This window comes from Mus musculus, chromosome 4, assembly GCF_000001635.26.
Source record: "Mus musculus strain C57BL/6J chromosome 4, GRCm38.p6 C57BL/6J".
NCBI lineage: Eukaryota > Metazoa > Chordata > Mammalia > Rodentia > Muridae > Mus > Mus musculus.
Genome location: NC_000070.6, coordinates 34,688,224 through 34,702,360, shown reverse-complemented (window position 1 = coordinate 34,702,360; position 14,137 = coordinate 34,688,224). Strand labels below are relative to the sequence as shown.

The 14,137-nt window shown below is 41.5% G+C and overlaps 1 protein-coding gene across 3 annotated transcripts in view; it reads left to right on the top strand.

Annotated features, from left to right (window-relative positions):
- Cfap206 (cilia and flagella associated protein 206) overlaps window positions 1-13,787 on the top strand; it is a 41,690-nt gene extending 27,903 nt beyond the window's left edge. For all 3 annotated transcript variants that reach the window (XM_006538232.4, XM_006538233.3, NM_001347062.1), the window contains exons 12-13: window positions 9,831-9,974; window positions 13,347-13,787. In XM_006538232.4, the coding sequence (XP_006538295.1) occupies window positions 9,831-9,974; window positions 13,347-13,577 (375 nt within the window). In that variant the 3' untranslated portion in view covers window positions 13,578-13,787. The remainder of the gene's footprint in view (window positions 1-9,830; window positions 9,975-13,346) is intronic.
- The last annotated feature ends 350 nt before the right edge of the window (window positions 13,788-14,137 follow it).

The window sequence follows — 14,137 nt, the reverse complement described above, 5'->3', positions numbered from 1 at the left end:
ACACAGACACATAAAACTGATATTTCTGGAAGTGAAATAATGATTTTTTTTGACTATTTTAAAAATGAAATAAAGCCCGGCGTGGTGGCGCACGCCTTTAATCCCAGCACTCGGGAGGCAAAGGCAGGCGTATTTCTGAGTTCGAGGCCAGCCTGGTCTACAAAGTGAGTTCCAGGACAGCCAGGGCTATACAGAGAAACCCTGTCTCGAAAAACCAAAAAAAAAAAAAAAAAAAAAAAAAGAAATAAAAATTTATATAATATATATTTTTATTTAGAACCTGTTTGGGAAGGAAATCCTTATGAAAATATCAAAAAAGTATGATATTAATATCTTTAATGAAACCTTTATCTTATTCCAGTGAATGCTGTTTATATAAACAAATAGTATTTTAAGGTTTTATGAAGGAAATTGACCTAAAGACAACAGCTGTAATATGTGTTACAGCATTTCAGCATACCCACATGTATCAGTAATAAAACCCTATAACCAAACTCAACTTACAAAGAAGGAGCTAATTTGGCTTCTGCTTCCAGGGGGCTAGAGTAGGAGAGACATGGCGGCGAGCTGTAGGAGGAGGAGTCTGGCTGATGGTGTATTGGCACGGAGGAAGCAGAGAATGTGAACTGGACAGGGTGGAGCTCTAACCCCCCAAAGCCTGCCCCCTAGTGGTGAGCTTCTTCCAGTGAGGCTGCAACTCTTAGAGGTTTCACAGCCCCAAACAGCACGGACAATGGGAGACGAGTGTGCTGATGCATGACCTCTGGGGGGCTTTTCTAATTTTTTAAGGCAGCATGTTTAACAGGCTTTTTATGATATTACCAAAATATGCTTGTAAATCCCTATATGTGCGTTTTAATAGGGAATACCAGAAATAAAAGTAGTTTTAGCACATAATAAAATAGCAAGTGAGAACAGTTTGTTATACATCGTTGTGGACACAATGCATGAAAACATTACCTGGTACATATGACACAACTGCAGGATATCAGGTGCACCTAGCAAAAAAGAACATTCATATTCTTTTTATGCCCCATCTATACTCCTTTAGGACGTAAGAAAGCTTTAGCAGCGTTGGGGATCAAAAGGTAAAGTGTTTCCTGTAGACTTACCTTTGTTAAATAGCATAGTGGATATGTATTTCTGATGAAAAACTTGGTTTTTTTTTAGTGTGTGTGTGTGTGTGGGGGGGGGACACGAATGGTGGTGCATACCTTTAATCCTAGCACTTGGAAGGCGGAGGAAGGTAGATCTCTGTGAGGCCAGCCTGGTCTACACAGCAGGACCTTGTCACAAACAAACTTGAACAAATGAGATGAGGAAGAAAGAAAGTCTCTCTCTGTGTCTCTGTCTCTTTCTGTATGTCTCTGTCTCAGTCTGTCTCTGCCTCTGCCTCTGCCTCTGCCTCTGCCTCTGCCTCTGCCTCTGCCTCTGCCTCTGCCTCTGCCTCTGCCTCTGCCTCTGCCTCTGCCTCTGCCTCTGTCTCTGCCTCTGCCTCTGTCTCTCTCTGTCTCTCCCTCCCTTCTTCCCTCCCTCTACCCAGTCCCTTCCTCAGAACGTCACAGAGGTAGAAGCTGACCGAGCTCCCTCGGCTGTGCTATTAGCTTTACAGAAAGAAAGCAGAGAAGCACAGAGCACATTTAACACTTCAGGTTAAGAGAAAGTATAGACTCGATGATTCTTCAAATGCTGCCTTGGATCCAGGGTGTACTGCTTTGGATAGTTCCATCATTGTGTTTTGGGGGTGCTCTCTCAGAGGCAAGAGTGCTTAGAATGCCTGGGTTGTCAGCCCTTTATAATGGTGCCCCCCTCAAGAAGAGCTGTGCCCTGCTTTATCTTACTTAGGAATGGGGAATAGATGACTCTAGAGAATTGATCAAGTACTAATTCTCTGACTATAGAAACAGAAATGAAAAGACCCAAGGTAACAACATGTGAGCTGTGCTCAGCATTTTACACAGGCCAAGTGACAGAAGGGGAGACTCACTTACAGTGTTGCACGATGGCCCTCAGCATGAGTCTGCAGAGCTGTAAGGGTGTAGGAGCAGAAACACCGCTCCAAACAGTCGTCTTTAGTTACCTAGAGAGTTCCTCAACTCAGGCCAAATCGGGATCTGTGGCTTTGACACTGTTTTAGGTTGTGTTCTATTGCTGTGATAAAACACTGGCCAAAGCCATCTTGGGGAGGAAAGGGTTTATTTGGTGTATTCCCATCATCCGAGAAGCTGAGGGAGGGCAGAAGTAGAGCCAATGGAGGAATGATGCTTACTGTTAGCCATGGCTTGCTTAGCTTGCTTTTAATACAATCTATGACCAGGAGTGGCACTGCCCCCATCAACCATTACAATAAAATGTCCTGTTGACTTTTCTATAGGCCAATCTGATAGTAGCATTTCCTCAGTGAGGTTCCCTCTTCCTAGATGACTCTAGCTTATGTCAAATTGACAAAAGCCAGGACAGGGGCTTAACAAGGATTTTTGGACTAATTGGTGTAATAAAGACGCTTTAATACAGGCTTCAGCACGGAGGTTAATGCTTAAGGAGAAAAACAGGTATTCAGGTCTAAGTGTGGACTTCTCATGGGAGAGTAGCTTTACAAGGAGGGTTCTTAGTATAGCAGGGGATGTCTTTTCTCTCTGCATGCTACCTTAAAATAGGCCATGGCAATCTTTTCCTTTGGCATAGATTTGTTCTGTTAGGAAATGAAGAAGGAAAAGACAAGATCAGAGACAGGGATGAGGAAGGGGGTTGTCCTCAGTATTTGTCTCTAGTTCTGGTTTTACCTCTAAAACTTTTAAATTAAAAGAAAAATCAATGTCTCTTCTGAACTCAGGTGCAGTTTTTGAAGCTCTTATTAATTTTTATAAATTAACAATGTCATCGTTTCTTTCTCTAGATAATTCTATATTCCAATTCAAATAAGCCGCCTAGTTGTGATTTTTTTTTTTATTATCTTATTGCCTTGGACTTTTAGTTAAGAAAACAAAGCACTTTAGAGAATAGATATTCCCCATACAGGGAAACATAAAGTCGACTTATCTATAGTTAAATGTTCAAAATTTGCTTACACTTGAAAGCTGAGTTATATACTGATCAAACATAAAACCAATGGAGGACCAAGTATCTGCCTGCCCTCCCATCAAAAAATCCCTTTCCTCCCTTCCTTAGACCAGATATGAAAGAGAACAGCTGCTAGCAAGCATAAGCAACCAAAATGCCTTCAGAGGCCCGAAAGGACAAAAACCACCTCAGAAACCAAGACACCTTCACAGCAGGCAGACAGATGGATTTCTTAAACCAAACACTGAAAGCAAATCAGAAATGGCAGACGTATTTATCTACCAAATAGGATCCTTAAACATCCAGCTCAGAGTAAACAAGCCAAGAGAGAGCTCAGAAAGAGCTCCCCAGAATCTGCCTGAGGAGACAGTGCCAGAGGGTTTGGCCACAGAGGTCCAGACATTGCAATTAGCTGAGTGACTCCTCCTGTGAAAAGTAGATTGTTCTTGGGATGCTAAATTCTGGCGCCATAGAAAATGAAGTAAATTATGAAGCAAAATATGAGTGGACTATGGTCTAGGGGCACAGACAGATTTGGGTTACCCCAAATTCCATGTTCCAAAGTGTAAGCAGTTTCAGGAAGGTTTTATAGTTTTACAGAACATAGAAGGTCTTAAGACAAGTGCTTTTCAAACCCATCCCTAGGAGCTGAATGGTGGGGCAAAGCAAAGTGGGAGAATCTCTCCTCTAGGCCTGTCATCTGATGACATCCAGCCTTTTTTGGTGGGTGAGAGGTATTTGTTTTTATATCCCAACAACTTTACCTAATTAATTGTCACAAAGATGTTATATCACATATAGACAAGGGCAATAAAGATGGCCCAAGATAATTTGGCTCTGATCTGTAGTATTCCAGCTTTTCTAGAATTATTCAGATACTACTCAGTTATTCAGACAGGAAGGCTCAGTGGCAAGCACACCTTCTTTCCAGGAACTTCCATTCGTGTATGCTAATGCTCAGCTCACTTTCGTTACTCTTACACAGTTGAGGGTCTCTTTCATAGGGAGTGGTGCCACCCAAAGTGGGCTGGGGGGTGGGGAGTCTTCCTGCATCAATTAACCTAGTCAAGATAATCTTCCATAGACTTACAGGCCAGCCTGAACTAGAAAAGTCTTCATCGAAGGTCCCTTTCCAGGTGATTCTAGATTGTATACGTTCACAATTAGAACTGACCACCACAATTGCCTGTGTATATTCTCTTTTCATTTATGTTAATTAGTCCTATTTGTCCTTCCCTCTGTGAAAGACTGGGGCTGAGGAGATCAAGGGCATAACGGGAATGAAGACCAGCAAAGGACTCAGCTTCTTCAGGAAGCAGAGTGCAGAGTCTCTACGCTTAGCCATATAGTGTTACAGCTTTGATTACAAGATACACAGAGCCCAAGATGCCAATCTGTTAATGCTGTTTCCACTGGATAAAGAGAATATTTTTACGTTACTAATTGGACCTCTTCCCAGAAGATAAATGTGAGGAGCGTGATGTCTGGCCAAGGAGGTTCCTGTTGAGGTGTGAAGGCAAAACTCTGCAAACATCACCTGGCAAGGGCGTTGTCCTGGCCTGATGTTAGTTAGTTCAGCCGATCTTCTTCACTGAGTTTTTAAATTAAGACTTAATAAAACGTCCAGGCTTTTTAAGTGGGGGTAAAAACTGGACTGTAAACAAAGAAAACCAAGGCAAGCCACACACTTCAGTCATTACCCAGCTAAGGGCTAGAGCAGGCGCTGGGCCCTGCTATGGGCCTTGTCCAGTGAGCCTGTATTTACCTCTCACATAATTTTTTTCTTCTTACTCCATTGACAAGCAACCTTAGCAGTACTGAGAAGAAGTGGCTAGAGTGGGTGCCACTGTCGTCTTAGAGTACTTTCGCATTCCTGATGTGGTCTGTTGTAGGGTCCCCACCCCCACCCCTATGGAATTTAGCAGGCTAAAAGTCCCCCTTATACCATTTGCTGAGACGATATCAAATTGTTTTTGCATCTATTGAGAGGTGATTCAGCATTTGCTCTGTGGTCTGCCCGTGTTGGCAATCACTATATATTAATTTACTTACGAGATTAAAACAACTTTACTTTCAGATTGAGCTAACTTTGCCCAGTTCTATTATATTTAATATATATTCCTACAACTAATCTAATAGTATAAGATGTTTTTCAGGTACAGCAGTCTCTTATTCTTATATCAAATTTAATGACTTTTTCTAGGAATATTTTCAAATTATTCTCATGAAGAATTTATGATAGTCTTTAATAACTGGTTTAATCTCTACATGAACTATTGCTCCCAACCCCCTTCTATTACTTTTGGTTTTTGAGACAGAGTCTCACTCCGGAGCCCTGGCCTGCCTGGAACTTGCTATGTATAGCAGCTGGCCTTGAACTCACAAAGAACGGCCTTAACCTGCCTCTATCTCCCAAGTGCTGAGATTAAAGGTGTGTGCCTCCAATTCTGCCCTTTCTGATGCCGTGTGTGTGTGTGTGTGTGTGTGTGTGTGTGTGTGTGTTCTTTTTTTAAAAATGAGCCATGCTCTGTGGAGCCTGTGTTTGCATTGAACCCACAATCCTCTTGCATTCCCTTTCGACCACGCTGCTTTAAATTCCCTTGTGTGCTCACTTTAGCCTTTTTCTCTCTGTTTTGACTCTTCTTGCCTCCGGGTCCTGTCTTGTTTTATCATAGTTATTATTTCTTTTACTCCCGTTAGACATTTCTGTCTTTTCCTAGAGCACCAATGATTGGATCTGTCAGTCCTGCCTCACATCAGTGTCCATTCCCTCCCACCCCGCTGTGCTGTGGTCCTTACCACCACCATCACCCCCTCGCCCCCCCCCCCCCCCGCGGTCCTTACAGTCCCGGACCCGCCCGCGGACGTCCTTTATTGTATTCACTCGTTCCCCACCTCCCTTCAATAACAGCCTGTCTCATTCATTTTTGTGCTTTAGAAATGTATAGCTGTACCTATTTGGCTATTGACCACGTGCTTTTAAACATTCTCCTCACAGTTCAGTTCTCCGTTTCTACAAATTCCCTTAGCGTAAAGTTGTTAGCTTGCTCACATGTGACGATTTTTACTTAATTCCAAGCAATTTATTATTTGCATCTGTTTTTTTCCTTGAGCCTTCATGTGAGATTTTTTTTCCATTTTTTTATTAGGTATTTAGCTCATTTACATTTCCAATGCTATACCAAAAGTCCCCCATACCCACCCACCCCCACTCCCCTACCCACCCACTCCCCCTTTTTGGCCCTGGCGTTCCCCTGTACTGGGGCATATAAAGTTTGCAAGTCCAATGGGCCTCTCTTTCCAGTGATGGCCGACTAGGCCATCTTTTGATACATATGCAGCTAGAGTCAAGAGCTCCGGGGTACTGGTTAGTTCATAATGTTGTTCCACCTATAGGGTTGCAGATCCCTTTAGCTCCTTGGGTACTTTCTCTAGCTCCTCCATTGGGAGCCCTGTGATCCATCCATTAGCTGACTGTGAGCATCCACTTCTGTGTTTGCTAGGCCCCGGCATAGTCTCACAAGAGACAGCTACATCTGGGTCTTTTCGATAAAATCTTGCTAGTGTATGCAATGGTGTCAGCGTTTGGATGCTGATTATGGGGTGGATCCCTGGATATGGCAGTCTCTACATGGTCCATCCTTTCATCTCAGCTCCAAACTTTGTCTCTGTAACTCCTTCCATGGGTGTTTTGTTCCCACTTCTAAGGAGGGGCATAGTGTCCACACTTCAGTCTTCATTTTTTTTTTTGAGTTTCATGTGTTTAGGAAATTGTATCTTATATCTTGGGTATCCTAGGTTTTGGGCTAATATCCACTTATCAGTGAGTACATATTGTGTGAGTTCCTTTGTGAATGTGTTACCTCACTCAGGATGATGCCCTCCAGGTCCATCCATTTGGCTAGGAATTTCATAAATTCATTCTTTTTAATAGCTGAGTAGTACTCCATTGTGTAGAGATTTTTTTTTTTTTTTAAGATTTATTTTATGTTTGTGAATACAATGTAGCTGTCTTCAGTCACACCAGAAGAGGGAGTCAGATCCCATTACGGATGGTTGTGAGCCACTATGTGGTAGCTGGGAATTGAACTCAGAACTTCCGGAAGAGCAGCCAGTGCTTTTTTTGTTGTTGTTGTTGGTGGTGGTTTTGTTTTTTGTTTTTTGTTATTTTGGTTTTTGTTTTGTTTTGTTTTGTTTTGTTTTGTTTTGTTTTGTTTTGTTTTTTGAGACAGGGTTTCTCTGTATAGCCCTGGCTGTCCTGGAACTCACTTTGTAGACCAGTCAGTGCTCTTAACTGCTGAGCCATCTCTCCAGCCCCTCATGTGAGATTTTAAAATGTACTTTTCTTTCTTACAAATATGTATATGAGTCTCTCAGATTATAAAAAAAAAAACAAAAAACAAAAACCTGTATAGGAGCTCAGCAGTTAAGAGCACTTACTCCTCTATCTTTAATTTAATTTTGGAATTATAATATGATTACTATAATAAAAAGCCTCAGAACTATTTGTAGTCTCAAATTGATGTGTTCACTCTTGACTTTTACCATCAAGTTAGTTTTCTCAAGGCAATGGATCTTAAAGTTTCAAGTTGTAGATTCCCTGTATATATCGGGTCCTTGTTGTGACTATTATAAAAATTATTATCTTAAGTTTAATATATATATACACATATATTTGTGCTCATTGAGATGTATTATACAAAATTCTAATTTAGAAAAAAATATGTCAGGAATCAATTATTCAAAAACATGAGAGGAAAATTTTAATAAATATTTTCATATAAATTAGAAAAATGGCATTTGCCATTTTACTTTGAATTTTAAAAGCTTTGGTGTGTTTAATCTTCACCTAGCGTTCATAGATATACAGTTGTCTTGTTATTTGTATTATCCTTTTACTGCTAATTCTCAGCCATGATTTCTCAGTGTCAGACAACAATGAGTTAATATCCTGATCCCACACTAGTTTTGCCTGCCCAGATATCTTCTTAAAAGATATATTTTCTTAAAAGATATTTTTGTTTTGGGTTTTTTGTTTGTTTGTTTGTTTTTGGTTTTTTGTTTTTGTTTTTCGAGACAGGGTTTCTCTGTATAGCCCTGGCTGTCCTGGAACTCACTCTGTAGACCAGGCTGGCCTTGAACTCAGAAATCCGTCTGCCTCTGCCTCCCAAGTGCTGGGATCAAAGGCGTGTGCCACCACCACCCGGCCCTAAAAGATATTTTCAATGGGTAAAATTATGACTCTGATGAAGATATAAAGATGAGTATATGTTAAAGAGTCTATTCAAGACTTCAGTCAGTCATGAACATTTACCACCAGTCTAAAAACAATTCTAAGATCAGAGTGGTGGCGCATTCCTAGAAACCCAAAACTCAGAAAGGGGCGGGGGAGGCAAAACTGGTGGATAGCAAATTTGTAGCCAGCCTGGGTTACAGGATGTGACCTTGTGTCAAACCCCTCCTCACCAAAAAGAGGACGAGTCTTAATGGACAAATTTATGTATCTGAAAAATATCTAAGTAAGCATGCAAATAAAGACCAATGTATTGGTTTTCACATACAGGGGATAAGCAGGTTATCAGACTTTACATGTAGATACACAAAACCTGTCTGACCTTGTTGACTATCAGTTGCAACTCCCAGATGGAAGACAGCTGAGGACAAGGGAAAGTTAGACTTAGGTAACCACAGGTGTATGCTCTGGAGACAATGCACAGCAGCTTTCTATTAAAACATGATTTTCTTCTGTGCACCCAGGTCTTTCTCCTTTGTGGGTTTTTTTGTTTTTGTTTTTTTTTGGGGGGGGGGGGAGCTGAGACAGGGTTTCTTTGTGTGGCCCTGGCTGTTCTGGAACTCACCCTGTAGACCAGGCTGGCCTCAAACTCAGAAATCCACCTGCTTCTGCCTCCTAAATTCTGGAACTAAAGGCATGTGCCACTACTGCCCAGATCCTTTGTGTTTTTTAAATCTACAGCTGTTCTTCAGTGACCTTCAGATACCCATGGAAGTGGGATTTCTCCCTCTGTCTCCCATAGAGTCCTTACTGTCTTATTTAATTACCATTTACTTCTATTCTAACAATAGAATTATCTTTTATCTTAATTATCTTTTTATTATGCTCTTATCTACTCCACTATATCATGAGGGATTTCAGTCTAGAGTCAGTGGTACTGATCATCTTAGCTGTTATGGGAAGTTACTGTCCTTTCCTCCTCCTTACTACGACCTGTTCCTCTCTATCTCTGATGCCACTGAGCACAACATAAGCAAATGTTCTTAGTCTGGAATTACCAATAATTAATATCAGGTGTCCTTGGAGAAAACCAATATATTCAGATCAAGACAAAACCCAAAAAATTTTTGGGTGACCTCTTATGGATGTTCAAGTTCAAAACACATCCTAAAGAGGGTCAAATACATGTGATTTATGCCTAATATTTAATAACTAGTTTTGCTTCCTATTTCCACTTACACTACCCACTGTGAAGAGCAGGAAGAGACGTTTGAAAGCTTGATAATGTACGATGCTTTTTCCCTCTAAAATACCCTCGCACAATAAGCTCACGAATCACGCACAAAGCGGGACTCTGCAGGAGCACAATTACACCGGCCTGCTGACTGTATGCTCTTCCTTGCTGGCATTCACAAGCATGTTCCATGTTCCCAAAGGGTTTCCTTAGTCTCTTGGCAGTCTCGGCTGAATAATTTTAGTTACCTGTATATGGCGTTTACTTTGTATAACTGCTAATTACAAACTTGTGTTTCTTTAGATGAGAGATGTTGACAAGCATTATATAAAGCCAATTACAAAGTGTGACAACGGCACACAGACAGATACACACATATTGCCACCCACGACCATGAGAACATATGAGTGGAACGAATGGGAACTAAGAAGAAAAGCCATAAAACTGGTTTGTAACAGTGCTTCCTAAATTGTTTGTAAGCTGGCCGAGGGGGGTGGGGCGGTGGGGTGGTATTTGATGTTGTTACCCGTAGAGTTGGTAAGTTAAATTGTTTATATGAAAGAAGTCCTACACAGTTCCCTGCAGACATAGAAGTAATTAGCATGATTTATAAGTTGCCAGCATCCTGTATAGTAAGGTTGTCTTCTAATTTTAGACCTGTATAGACATATGGAAGAATGAACCCACTCTTGACTAACACCCTCTAGGTACTAAACAAGGACACTTGCTCTTTCCTTCATAGTTTTAAAAGCATTCTCCAGGCTGGGGAGATGGCTAAGTGGCCATTGCCACTTTTGCAGATTTCCTAGGTTCAGTTCCAGGCACACACTTGGGCAGCTCAAGTTGCCAGCTCCAGGGAATCTGACATTGTCATCTGGTCTCTGCAAGCCCTCAAACACAAGTGCACAGATGCACACACATAAGTAAAAACCAGAATAAGTCTTAAATATAAAAGAACACCTTTTCTCCAGCTCTGGTGGTGCAAGCATGCTCTTTCAGCTACTTGGAAATCTGAGACCTGCCTAGGTTAAAGGGCGGGTTTATGGGCAGCCCACAAGAACCTATATCAAAGATATTGTGCATGTGTGTGTGCATGTGTGTATGTGTATATGTGTTGTGTGTGTATTGTGTGTGTATGTGTGTATGTGGATGTTTGTGTGCCTATATGTGTGTGGTGTGTGTATTATGGTGTTTATGTATATGTGTTATGTATGTATGTATGTGTGTTGTGTGTATTTGTGTGTTGTGTGTGTGGTGTCTGTATATGTGTGTTATATGTGTAGCTTATATATGTTGTACATGTATGGTGTATGTGTGTGTTGTGTGTATATATGTTGTGTGTGTATTGTGTGTGTATGTGTTGTGTGTGTATTTGTGTATGTTGTGTGTGTGTGTGGTGTATGGCATGTGTATATGTGTGTGTTGTACATGTGTGCTGTATGTGTGTGATGTGTGTGTTGTGTGTATGTATGCGAGGATGTGGTGTGTGTTGTATGTGTATGTGTGATTTGTGGTAGTGTGTAAATATATGTGTTGTGTATTTGTGTGTGTATGTGTTTTGTATGTGTGTGTGTGTGTGTGATATGTATGTGAATGTGTTTTGGGTGTGTGTAGTGTGTGTGTCTGAGTGCTGTGTGTCTGAGTACTGTGTGTCTGAGTGTTGTGTATTAAAAGCTACAAACATAGCTTAGTGATAGAGCACTTCCCTAGCAGCCCCGAGTTAAATCAATGTACCAGAAAACAAAACAAAAACAATAGCAACAACACAGTCTATTCCTCCCTCTACTATTTTTAACCTGCTCAAATAAATCACAGAAATTGTAGTATCCCAGCCCCCTTTAGGATAGGTTTTTACTATGTAGCCCAGGCTGGCCTGCAATTCAGCTGCCTTAACCTCAGCCCCCGAGTGTTGGTGTTACAATTATATACCCCATGCCTACCCGAATTCTGTTAGACACAGTACTTTCCTATCCTATGGATTCTGGGTCAATTTAATCAAAAACAGTGCCTACTCCTAAAGTAGGAAGCTTTGAATTTCCCACTTGCCTCCTTTAAAAATATCTTATTTAAGACAACAAATGTGTATTGCATTAGTATCATTTACTGTACCATGGGTTTCTTGCTGAATCACAAGGTAGGGGATAGATAAGTTACCTAATGAGTTACTCTTTTCATAGCAGTCACAGAATACCCAACAAACTCAAAGGAGGGAGGGCATATGGTTTCTATGCGATAAAATCACTTATGCCTGAAACCGTAATGTGTTTTATCCACCATTCTCCTGAAATGGTGAAGTAAAATGTGAAGTAAAAGATCGCCCAATAAAGACAGAAAGCTTGCAGACTTAAAATGTACTTAGGGGAAGGCTTTCGTAGTAGGGAAGACTCTTGCTCCAAAAGCCCAAAGATCAGAGTTTGGGATCCACAAGCCTACGTGAAAACGTAAAGGCTGGCCTCAATGGCACACAACGCTGCCATCCCCGGGTGCCCACAGGAGATGGGAGGTGGAGCCATGAGACTTCCCGGAAGGTGGCCTGGCTTATGCAGTAGCAAAGATACACATGGAGAACTCCACCTCAACCAACCTTTGGCTTTCACTCAGAGGGGGAATAGTATTTAGAATTTTTTTTAAGAACTTGAAGTGTGTTAAAGCAGGTCTTTTAATCTTGGTGGGTTGAACAGAAAGAAGATGGGTATTTAAATAAGACTGGGCAGAAAAGCGCCAGGCGTGGTGGGGACAGCAAGGTGTGAAGGCAACGGCTCGGACACACAGAATCTTACTGCTCTCACTGCGCAGTGAAGCTTCCCAAGGGAGCGCGTCCTTCATTGCATCTTATAGGGGACAATCTGATAACTTGTTGGGTCTTGTTGAGGGCTACGAGCCAGTGGCAGAGCACTTACATATAGCATGTGTGAGACCCCAAGTTCTAATCCCAGCACAAAAATATTTGTTTACGTAACAAGTCTCTTGGAATAATAAAATTATTCTATCAAAAATAATGAAATGACATAGTCTTATGAATGTAGAGATTTGGATCTATGATGGTTCAAATTCTGAATTACTTAGGTCTGCTCTCCTTCACTTTATGCTTTTCTTACCCTTTCCAAATTGTTATTATTTCTTATCTCCTCTGCTTTCTTTGTGGGGCTGAGGATGAATTTAGGGCTTTCCACGAGGTAGTCGCCTTGAGACCACGGAGTTATGGCATCTAGTCCCCATCCTCCATGGTTACTAGCCTGTGCAATCTGTCTAGTCTCATGTTTTCCAGTTATCCATGAACAGAAGTAAGCAAGATGAAAAACGAGTAAGCTGGAAACAGATTTTCATATTGTCAGCATAGTGTGACGCTCATTCTAAAAACCCACTATAAATCGTCACTTTCTCATATTGGACCGTCGCAACCCAGTCGTGTGCATTTCTCTTCAGCTCAGTCTCAGCATGTCACAGGTTTTCCCACTTTGTAAAGGATTCTTAAGTTTATTCTGTTCTTGATTAATTTTTGCCATGCAAGCTGATAAGTTCACTCCCCAGAACCTGCCATAAAAGGAGAGAATTAATACCAGGGGTTTTCCTCTCTCTTCCACATTCACACCACGGCATGCACATGCCTGCAATCATACCATACACATCCTCCTCCTCCCCCTCCTCCCCACCCTCCTCCCCACCCTCAGCCTCCCTGTCATCATCCATCCTCACCATCATAGAAAAATGCATTATTTATTTGTGAAATGGAAAGTTAATAGGCAAACATTAACTAAATGCCTGATTTTTTACATTTTTTTAGAGAAACATTATTCCCTATGTTCTCTTTCTACCTAGGCTAATTTGCGCCAGAAAATTACTCACTCCGTCCAGACTGACCTTAGCCACATGAGAAGAGATAACACCTCACAGGTGTACCCTTTGAAAGAGGCTAGCACCCAGTCCAAGAGAGAAGGCAGCAGCCGAGTGCCCAGGCCCCAGATTTTCATAGCTGGCCTTCGTGGGGGACAAAGCAAAACAACCTATGGGGTGAAGGTGAACTTAACCAGAGCGGTGGACGAAACCTAGAGATGGACGTTTACAGGAAGCTGCTCCTTAGTGGCACGGATGGAGGGTTTAAAGTGCTGTGCGTGTATAAAGCTCATTTGCGGGGCTGGCACAGTCACTGGTTGTGTGACTGTGCACTAGGGCACCGTATCCTGCCTGACTGTTATGCAAATCTAAAAGCAGTTTCTGTAGTACATTTTTCGTTTTATTAAAATTGACAAGTAAAACTCTGTCCGCGTATTTGTTTTATATTTTAGACAAAGTTTACAGCATTAAGATTGACATTGCAATGCCAGCTAGATAGTAGTATGCTTATCACTGGAATAGAGGCTGCTTCTAAAACCCTACAAAATGTTAAGCCCTGACACTCTGAAACACAACGCTCTGCTTCATTGCTATTTAGTGATAACAGATTTCTATATCATGAGCCTTGCTATCTGGAACAAGTGAAGCCTACATTCATATGCTGCCTTTTAAAAGCCAGAGAATTGATATTTATATTTGAATTTTGGGCTCATTGAAAAAAATCAGAATGTCTGATAAGACTGGCTGGCATTCCAGCTTGATCCTTTTATGCTCTG